Genomic DNA, 10913 nt, shown 5'->3' with positions numbered 1-10913 from the left:
GACAATAAGCGATTATTATTATTATAAGACTGAGGAATCTTTTAGAAACTAACAATGGATAGGGTAGCACGGTAGCATGGTTGATAGCATAAATGCTTCACAGCTCCATGGTCCCAGGTTCGATTCCCGGCTGGGTCACTGTCTGTGCGGAGTCTGCACGTCCTCCCCGTGTGTGCGTGGGTTTCCTCCGGGTGCTCCGGTTTCCTCCCACAGTCCAAAGATGTGTGGGTTAGGTGGATTGGCCATGATAAATTGCCCGTAGTGTCCTAAAAAGTAAGGTTAAGGGGGGGTTGTTTGGGTTACGGGTATAGGGTGGGTTTGAGTAGGGTGATCATGGCTCGGCACAACATCGAGGGCTGAAGGGCCTGTTCTGTGCTGTACTGTTCTGTGTTCTGTGGATGACCAAAAAAAAACAAAGGGGGAGAAACAAGATTCTGAGAATAAGCAGCAAGCAATAGAAAAACAGATTAAGAATTTCGACAGGTCTGTAAAAAGGGAGAGAGTAGCTAAAGTAAACGTTGGCCCTTTAGAAAAATGAAAGAAACTCGCTTATTGTCACGAGTAGGCTTCAATGAAGTTACTGTGAAAAGCCCCTAGTCGCCACATTCCAGCGCCTGTTCGGGGAGGCCGCTACAGTAATTGAACCGTGCTGCTGGCCTGCCTTGGTCTGCTTTCAAAGCAGCGATTTGGCCCAGTGTGGACGAGAGGACGAGACGAAAGATTCAGGAATGGAAACCAAGTAAATGCGCTATTTTGTTTGTTGCAGAAAACACAACGGGAAGGGGAAGATGCAAAACAACTATCATTGAGAAAAACAATTAAGGGAACTGATGGGGCGAGAGATCCTAGAGCCGGTGGCCTGCAATTTAGGATCTTAAAGAAGTACACTTAGGAAAGCCGTAATATAATGAACCGTAAGCCATCATGGTCCTGGTTCTCGGAGTACGTCACAAAGAGGGCAGATAAGGGGGAGCCAGCAGATGTCATGTATTTGGGTTTCCAAAAAGCATTTCCACCATGCGCCACATAAAAGTTCCACTTCACAGTCTCACGAGCCCATGGCGTTGTGTGTGGTATGTCAGCAAACTATTCCCACTGGAGTGCGACAAGGTTCAGTGCTATGGTCTCGGTAGAATCCGTATTCTTAACTCGGCTGACTGCAGGTTTGCAGACGAGACGAAGATGGGGAGGTGAGCAAGCTGCGAGGAGGACACAGAGTCTGCGAAGGGACATACGGTCGGTCGATTGAGTGATGGGGCAAAGTTTCGGCAAGAGAAGAACAAAATAGGATTCAAAATGAGATAGAGGGCAGTACGGAGGGTTCGGGGGCGTCCTGATGCACAAAAAAATTGGTGCGCAGACACAGCAAGTGATCGGGAAGGCAAATGGTGGGTCCTTTACCCCCGAGGCGGGGATGGAATATAAAAGTCGGAAAGTCTTGCCGTGACCGTACGGGGCACTGGCGTTTCCGCACCTGGAATACTGCGCACAATTTTGCTCACCTTACTTCGGGAGGGACTGACATGTGACCGTGTTGCGAGAAGACTCGCGTGACTGGTTTCCGGATTGAAGGGGTTTGCTTTCCAAGGAAAGATTCGGCCCGGCGGTGTTTCGAAGAATGAGGTGAGACCTTACTGGGTGTAAAGGTTCTGCAGGAGGGGCTGGAGGGGGCGGGGGAGTGATCTAGAACGGGTGGGGTCGCAGTTGCAGAATTAGGGGGGACTCCCGTGAAAGACGAAGATTCAAGGTTGAGTCACCAGAGAGGGAGTGAAGGATTAGGGGGGCAGGACGGTCAGGGAAGGCCACAATCAGTTCAGCCATGATCTGATTGAATGGTGAAGCAGGGTGGAGGGGCTGAATGGCCCCCACCTGCTTCGATTGCTTATGTTCTATTTACTCTATGTCCGTGGGAGCATGGCCATAGCTATAGGAGATACCTGGGGGAAATGGCCATATATGTAGGAGGCACCTGGGGGAAATGGCCATATCTGTAGGAGGTACCTGGGAGATATGGCAATATCTGTAGGTGGTTTGACCAACATCTAAAGCTGAGAGAGGCCTTGCCTCTTGTCACCTCCGTGCCGAAAGGATTCTGTTCCCCCCCCCCACTCACTTCTTCCAGGTCCCAGGCCACACCGAGCACCGACCCACAGTTCCCAGTCTTCAGCACAGCTCCGTGACCGAGTGGAAGTCCCAGAGAATTCGTCAAGGCCCACGCGGTGTCTGGGGCCCGAGGACGGAGGAATGCTGAGAGTCTGGAGCGGCCGACGTTACTCAGTCTGGGGTTTGTAGGCCACCACAGCGGCTGCCTGGCTGGTCATGCTCTGCGCCTTCCCGTTGACGATCAGGACCAGCGGACTCTCCACCCGAACACTGCTGAACGTGAAGCTCTGAGGGAGGGAACAACAGGAGGGACATTCAGTCAGAGTGGCTCAGGGAGGCAGCCGGGAGGGGGCAGCGAGTGAGGGACGCTCGGGATTGAGGGAGAGTGACGGACGCTTGGGATTGAGGGAGAGCGAGTGAGGGGCGCTCGGGATTGAGTGAGAGCGAGTGAGGGACTCTCGGTAATGAGGGAGAGCGAGTGAGGGACTCTCGGTAATGAGGGAGAGCGAGTGAGGGACTCTCGGTAATGAGGGAGAGCGAGTGAGGGACTCTCGGTAATGAGGGAGAGCGAGTGAGGGACTCTCGGTAATGAGGGAGAGCGAGTGAGGGACTCTCGGTAATGAGGGAGAGCGAGTGAGGGACGCTCGGGATTGAGGGGGAGCGAGTGAGGGACGCTCGGGATTGAGGGGGAGCGAGTGAGGGACGCTCGGGATTGAGGGGGAGCGAGTGAGGGACGCTCGGGATTGAGGGAGAGTGAGGGACGCTCGGGATTGAGGGAGAGCGAGTGAGGGACGCTCGGGATTGAGGGGGAGCGAGGGAGGGACACTCAGGATTGATGGAGAGCAAGTGATGTACAAAGTGCGTGCCCAGGGATGCGCGGCGTGCGTACCCAGGGATGCGTGGCGTGCGTACCCAGGGATGCGCGGCGTGCGTACCCAGGGATGCGTGGCGTGCGTACCCAGGGATGCGCGGCGTGCGTACCCAGGGATGCACAGGGTGCGTACCCGGGGATGCACAGGGTGCGTACCCGGGGATGCACAGGGTGCGTACCCGGGGATGCTCAGGGTGCGTACCCGGGGATGCTCAGGGTGCGTACACGGGGATGCACAGGGTGCGTACCCGGGGATGCACAGGGTGCGTACCCGGGGATGCTCAGGGTGCGTACACGGGGATGCGCGCGGTGCGTACACGGGGATGCGCGCGGTGCGTACACGGGGATGCGCGCGGTGCGTACACGGGGATGCTCAGGGTGCGTACACGGGGATGCACAGGGTGCGTACCCGGGGATGCTCAGGGTGCGTACACGGGGATGCGCGCGGTGCGTACACGGGGATGCGCGCGGTGCGTACACAGGGATGTGCACAGTGCGTACACAGGGATGTACAGGGGCGACAGTACGAGTACACTGCCAGTCTCACCTTGCCACTGTGCTCGATGCTGTGCTGCTTCAGGTGAGGTTCAGGAACGGCGACCGTGTCTCCAATCAGCACGCCCCAGCTCTCCGCTATGTTGTAGACCATCACCGCCAAACAACTGCCGTCAGCGTCGATCAGCCCGAAGGTGCTGAGGGACACAGGAGCCCATCGATCAGTCAAACCCTCGCCGCCACCCACATTTCACCGGAGACTAACATTCTGTAAGGGGCCATTTAGTCCGGGCATGGCTGGCAGCCACTCGCCCCATTCGCCCACCCTTTACCTCAGCCCATCAACATGTCCGCCTCTCGCTCTCCCCCTCGCACCTTGATCCACCCGAGACACATCAACACTATCCATCTCGAACCCGTGGGCCAAAACTTATCACCCGTCCCTTGGAGAATTGCCCCGGGAGAAGATGGTGCGTGCGAGCCGCCATCTTGAACTCGCTGCGATCCCAGTGTGGGGTAGGTACACCCACCGTGCTGTTAGGGAGGGAGTTCCGGGATTCTGGCCCAGCCACAGTGAAGGAACGGCCGATATATTCCCCAGTCGGGATGGGGAGTGACTCGGAGGGGAACCTCCAGGTGTTGGGGTTCCCTCCGTGTCTGCTGTCCCCCCCTCGTCCTTCTAGACGGTAACGGCCATGGGTTTGGAAGGTGCTGGTGAAGGAGCCTCGGCGAGTTCCCGCAGGGCGTCTTGTAGACGGTGCCGCTGTGCGTCAAGGGAGGGGGGGGGTGCGTATGGAGCGATATCATCATCCTCTGACCAGAAACACGGAAAACCCTGCTTCCCGCTGACCAGAAACACGGAAAACCCTGACCCCGATGACCAGAAACACGGAAATCCCTGCCTCCCGCTGACCAGAAACACGGAAAACCCTGCCTCCCGCTGACCAGAAACACGGAAAACCCTGCTTCCCGCTGACCAGAAACACGGAAAACCCTGCTTCCCGCTGGCCAGAAACGTGGAAAACCCTGCCTCCCGCCGACCAGAAACGTGGAAAACCCTGCCTCCTGCTGACCAGAAACAGGGAAAACCCTGCCTCCCGCTGGCCAGAAACAAGGAAAACCCTGCCTCCTGCTGACCAGAAACACGGAAAACCCTGCCTCCTGCTGACCAGAAACAGGGAAAACCCTGCCTCCCGCTGGCCAGAAACAAGGAAAACCCTGCTTCCCGCTGAACAGAAACACGGAAAACCCTGCCTCCCGCCGACCAGAAACACGGAAAACCCTGCCTCCCGCTGACCAGAAACAAGGAAAACCCTGCTTCCCGCTGAACAGAAACACGGAAAACCCTGCCTCCCGCCGACCAGAAACATGGAAAACCCTGCCTCCCGCCGACCAGAAACGTGGAAAACCCTGCCTCCCGCTGACCAGAAACATGGAAAACCCTGCCTCCCGCTGACCAGAAACGCGGATAATCCCGCCTCCCTCACCAGAGAACAGATACCTACAACGGGACTTTCTCCTCATCCGTCAGGCTGAAGACGACCTTCCCGAGAACCACAGTGCCAGTGTTGGTTCCGGGATTTAAGGACCGCAATGGCTTCATGGTCAAGGCGGTGTGCTGGCCACTGGCGGTGGGGTAGCGCCACTCCTTGTACAGGCGCTGCTCCTTATTCTGAATGCTGGACATCAGCGAGTTGAGTCTCTTCGCCTTTAGCATGCCCTGCGACGGGGACCAATTAAACAGTCAGGATCCTGACCAATCCCAGCTCAGGACACTCGGGGATCGGGCAGGGTGGGTCGGGCACTCATTCGAAGGGCCGGTGCAGTCTCGATGGGCCGAATAGCCTCCATCTACACTGTAGGGATTCTCTGGTCAGTCTTACACACACCCCCCCCCCCCCCCCCCCTCCCCCGCCCCGAATCGATGGGGGGTGTTTACTGGGCGGGGATCCTTTAGTCGAGGGATAGTGGAACTGCCCGGGGGTGTGCATCCGCCGACCCTGGTCCCACTCCGCGGGGTCGGCTACGGGCCCGACTGCGGCGCCGAGCCCCATCCGCCGTACTGAATTCGGGACCCCCCCCCCTTCCGCTGCCCCGTCACCCCCCTCACCTTCTGCTGGACGAGGGCGCTGAGGCGGCCGAGGAATTTAAGCAGCTGCTGCTCCCGGAGAGGGGGTTCGAGTAGGGCCGGGTCCAGGGCAGCTGCTCTGGCGAATCCGAGCAAGGCCTCCTTGTAGCTCTCCCCGTACTTGTACAGCTTCGGAGGGCGAGAGAAGACAAGCTTTAGTGGCGATTCCCCCGAGCTTCGGCGCAGTGCTGGAGAAAACGTTGCGTTAAACCCGCGCCGCCGCCCCTCAGCCTTCCCACAATGAACAGGAGCAGGAGACAACCATTCGGCCCATCTGGCCACCTCCACCACCCAATCCCATCATGACTGATCTTGGATTTCAACTCCATTCTACCGCCCCCCCCCCCCCTTCCCGTATTTCTCAATTCCCCAAGGGACCAGCCTCAAATACATTCAATGAGAGGGGCGCACACAACCTTCTGGGTGGGGTAGAGCATCCTAAAGATTCACAACCCTTCCACAAAGCCTTCAGTTAGTGGTGAACACTGTTCCCTCACCGCGCCAGCGACCCGGGTTTGATTGTGGCCTCGCGGAGTCTGCCCGTTCTCCCCGTGTCTACGTGGGTTTACTCCGGGTGCTCCGGCTTCCTCCCACAGTCCAAAGGATTGTAGAATCCCCACAGTGCAGAAAGGGGCCATTCGGCCCATCGAGCCCGTACCAACCCTCTGAAAGAGCACTTCACCCAAGCTCACTCCCCCTGCCCTATCCCGTTAACCCCGTGTCTGCGTGGGTTTCCTCCAAGTCCCGAAAGACGGGCTGTTAGGTAATTTGGACATTCTGAATTCTCCCTCTGTGTCCCCGAACAGGCGCCGGAATGTGGCGACTAGGGGCTTTTCACAGTAACTTCATTGCAGTGTTAATGTAAGCCGACTTTGTGACAGTAAAGATTATGATTATTAATCTAACCTATACATCTTTTTGGACACAAAGGGGCAATTTAGCACCTAACCTGCACATCTTTGGACAGTGAGAGGAAACCGGAGCACCCGGAGGAAACCCACGCAGACACGGGGAGAACGTGCAGACTCCGCACAGGCAGTGACCCAAGCTGGGAATCGAACCCGGAACCCTGGTGCTGTAAGACAGTGGTGCTAACTACTGCGCCATCCAAAAATGGTTAGGTGGATTGATTGGCCATGCGAAATTGCCCCTCATTAGCATTGATAGGCTCACTGAGGACAGAGATTTGGGATAAGCGGGAGCATTTTCAGGATGGCAACCGTGGAGTTCAATTATTTACAATATATATCAATGACTCGGACAAGGGAAATGAATGTACTATTGCCAAGTTTGTGAACAACACAACAATCGGCGGGAATAGGGGCTTTTCACAGTAACTTCATTTGAATCCTTCTTGTGGCAAAGAAGTGGCAAATGGAGTTTAATGCCGAATAGTGTGAGGTGATTCATTTTGGAAGCAATTACAGGAAGACAGAGTACTGGGCTAATGGTAAGATTCTTGGTAGTGCGGATGAGCAGAGAGATCTCGGTGTCCATGTACATAGATCCCTGAAAGTTGCCACCCAGGTTGAGAGGGTTGTTAAGAAGGCGTACGGTGTGTTAGCTTTTATCGATAGAGGGATTGAGTTTCGGAGCCATGAGGTCATGTTGCAGTTGTACAAAACTCTGGTGCGGCCGCATTTGGAGTATTGCATGCAGTTCTGGTCGCCACATTATAGGAAGGATGTGGAAGCATTGGAAAGGGTGCAGAGGAGATTTACCAGAATGTTGCCTGGTATGGAGGGAAGATCTTATGAGGAAAGGCTGAGGGACTTGAGGTTGTTTTCGTTAGAGAGAAGGTTAAGAGATGACTTAATAGAGGCATACAAGATGATCAGAGGATTAGATAGGGTGGACAGTGAGAGCCTTTTTCCTCGGCTGGTGATGTCCAGCACGAGGGGACATAGCTTTAAATTGAGGGGAGATAGATATAGGACAGATGTCAGAGGTAGGTTCTTTACTCAGAGAGTAGTAAGGGCGTGGAATGCCCTGCCTGCAACAGTAGTGGACTCGCCAACACTAAACGCATTCAAATGGTCATTGGATAGACATATGGACGATAAGGGAATAGTGTAGATGGGCTTTAGAGGGGTTTCACAGGTCGGCACAACATCGATGGCCGAAGGGCCTGTACTGCGCTGTAATAAGATCATAAGAACTAGGAGCAGGAGTAGGCCATCTGGCCCCTCGAGCCTGCTCCGCCATTCAATGAGATCATGGCTGATCTTTTGTGGACTCAGCTCCACTTTCCGGCCCGAACACCATAACCCTTAGTCCCTTTATTCTTCAAAAAATCTATCTATCTTTACCTTAAAAATATTTAATGAAGGAGCCTCAACTGCTTCACTGGGCAAGGAATTCCATAGATTCACAACCCTTTGGGTGAAGAAGTTCCTCCTAAACTCAGTCCTAAATCTACTTCCCCTTATTTTGAGGCTATGTCCCCTAGTTCTGCTGTCACCCGCCAGTGGAAACAACCTGCCCACATCTATCCTATCTATTCCCTTCATAATTTTATATGTTTCTATAAGATCCCCCCCCCCCCCCCCCCCCCCCCCCCCCGCCCCGCATCCTTCTAATTCCAACGAGTACAGTCCCAGTCTACTCAACCTCTCCTCATAATCCAACCCCATCGGCTCTGGGATTAACCTAGTGAATCTCCTCTGCACACCCTCCAGTGCCAGTACGTCCTTTCTCAGGTAAGGAGACCAAAACTGAACACAATACTCCAGGCGTGGCCTCACTAACACCTTATACAATTGCAGCATAACCTCCCTAGTCTTAAACTCCATCCCTCTAGCAATGAAGGACAAAACTCCATTCGCCTTCTTAATCACCTGCTGCACCTGTAAAACCAACTTTTTGCGACTTTTTGCACTAGCACACCCAGGTCTCTCTGCACAGCGGCATGTTTTAATATTTTATCACTTAAATAATAATCCCTTTTGCCGTTATTCCGACCAAAATGGATAACCTCACATTTGTTCTATTGTTCTACTTGTGACAATAAGCAATTTTCCTTTTTCTCATTTTCAAGGCGAGGGGTGAGGACGACAGAGTCCACAGAGGGATGTCAAAGAAAAAGGACAGCACAGGAACAGGCCCTTCGGCCCTCCCAGCCTGCGCCGATCCAGATACTCTATCTAAACCTGTCGCCTATTTTCTAAGGATCTGTATCCCTCTGACGAGGGAGGTTATTTATGCACCTCCCTGTGCATAAATAACTTCCAACGTATATCTCCCTTAAACTTTTCCCCTCTCACCTTGAAATCGTCACCCCGAGTGATTGAGTCCACACTCTGGGGGAAAAAGCTTGTTGCTATCCACCCTGTCTATATCCCTCATGATTTTGTAGACCTCAATGAGGTCCCCCCTCAACCTCCATCTTTCGAATGAAAATAATCCTAATCTACTCAATTTCTCTTCATAGCTAGCACCCTCCATACCAGGCAACATTCTGGTGAACCTCCTCTGCACCCTCTCTAAAGCATCCACATCCTTCTGGTAATGTGGCGACCAGAACTGCACGCAGTATTGCAAATGTGGCCTAACCAAAGTCCGATACAACTGTAACATGACCTGCCAACTCTTGTACTCAATACCCAGTCCGATGAGGGCAAGCATGCTGTATGCCTTCTTGACCACGCTATCGACCTGCGTTGCCACCTTCAGGGTACAATGGACCTGAACTCTCAGATCTCTCTGCACATCAATTTTCCCCAGGAGTCTTCCATTGACCATATAGTCCGCTCTTGAATTGGATCTTCCAAAATGCATCACCTCGCATTTGCCTGGATTGAACTCCATCTGCCATTTCTCTGCCCAACTCTCCAATCTATCTATATTTTGCTGTATTCTCTGACAGTCACTATCTGCAACTCCACCAATCTTAGTGTCATCTGCAAACTTGCTAATCAGACCACCTATACCTTCGTCCAGATTTATGTACATCACAAACAACAGTGGTCCGAGCACGGATCCCTGTGGAACACCACTAGTCACCCTTCTCCATATTGAGACACTCCCTTACACCACTACTCTCTGTCTCCTGTTGCCCAGCCAGTTCTTTATCCGTCTAGCTCGTACACCGTGAACCCCATACGACTTCACTCTTTCCATCAGCCTATCATGAGGAACCTTATCAAATGCCTTACTGAAGTCCATTCGTGTGAGTGAAGACATTTTTGGGGAAAGTAATGGGATTGAAGGCGTGTAATCTTCAGGGCCTGATAATCTTCATCACAGGTTACTGAAGGAAGCGGCCCTGGAAATACTGGATCCATTGAGGGTTAATTCCCAAAATTATTTGGTCTCCGGAATGGTTTCTCCTCATTGGAGGGTGGCGAATGTAAATTTAGGTGGGGTTACAGGGATTGGGTGGGTGGGTGGGTGGGTGGGTGGTGGGGGGGGGGGGGGGGGGGGGGGGGGGAAGGGCTGAGGTAGGCTGCGCTTTCAGAGGGTCGATGGGCTGAGTGGCCACCTTCCGCACCGCGGGGATTCTGCGGTTCGATGGGAATTCTGGGTAAATCATGGCCAGTACGCCCACCCCCCCATCTACGCAGCGACCTCTTTAAGAAGACAAGGGTCTGGGCCATGACCTCCTGAAGGCCCAAAAGGGGATTAACATCTCGCGAGGATCGACCCCAACGCACATTAATCAGCAGCTCACACCTGTATTTGGTGCCTATCCTGCACCCTTCCCACCCCCCCCCCCCCCACCACACCACCCTGCTCTCCCCCATCTTGCTCTCCCCCACTACCCTGCTCTCCCCCATCCTGCTCCCCACCACCCTGCGCTCCCCCACCCTGCTCCCCCCCACCCCACAAACCCTCACCAACAACCTCCACAATGAACAACACATCGGTTATTATCAGAGATCTCTGAACGATCACTAGGTCACGTTGGGGATCATGGGTGTTCAGGGGTCAGGTCTCAGGGGTCGGGAGGATCTCAGGAGTTGGGCGGGTCTCAGGGGTCATGGGGGTCTCAGGGGACAGGTCTCAGGGGTCGGGAGGATCTCAGGGGTCGGGGAGGTTTTGGGGTCAGGTTAGGGAGGTCTCGGGGGTCAGGTTAGAGGGGAGGGTTCTCAGTGGTCAGGTTAGGGGGCAGGGGTCAGGTTAGGGGGCAGGGGTCAGGTTAGGGGGCAGGGGTCAGGTTAGGGGGCAGGGGTCAGGTTAGGGGGCAGGGGTCAGGTTAGGGGGCAGGGGTCAGGTTCGGGGGCAGGGGTCAGGTTAGGGGGCAGGGGTCAGGTTAGGGGGCAGGGGTCAGGTTAGGGGGCAGGGGTCAGGTTAGGGGGCAGGGGTCAGGTGTCAGGT

General features: G+C 54.5%; 1 protein-coding gene across 1 annotated transcript in view; it reads right to left on the bottom strand.

The window, feature by feature from the left end:
* Positions 1 to 331: 331 nt before the first annotated feature.
* Positions 332 to 10913, bottom strand: part of ttc5 (tetratricopeptide repeat domain 5) — a 28255-nt gene continuing 17673 nt past the window's right edge. The window contains exons 2-5 of the mRNA XM_038774821.1: positions 5580 to 5871; positions 4975 to 5189; positions 3522 to 3666; positions 332 to 2390 (exon numbers count right to left, since the gene is read on the bottom strand). Of these exons, the coding sequence (XP_038630749.1) occupies positions 2271 to 2390; positions 3522 to 3666; positions 4975 to 5189; positions 5580 to 5871 (772 nt within the window). The 3' untranslated portion in view covers positions 332 to 2270. The remainder of the gene's footprint in view (positions 2391 to 3521; positions 3667 to 4974; positions 5190 to 5579; positions 5872 to 10913) is intronic.

Source organism: Scyliorhinus canicula, chromosome 17 (assembly GCF_902713615.1).
Source record: "Scyliorhinus canicula chromosome 17, sScyCan1.1, whole genome shotgun sequence".
Classification (NCBI taxonomy): Eukaryota; Metazoa; Chordata; class Chondrichthyes; order Carcharhiniformes; family Scyliorhinidae; genus Scyliorhinus; species Scyliorhinus canicula.
The sequence above is the reverse complement of the archived record's forward strand: the minus strand, read 5'-3'. Positions and strand labels throughout refer to the sequence as shown.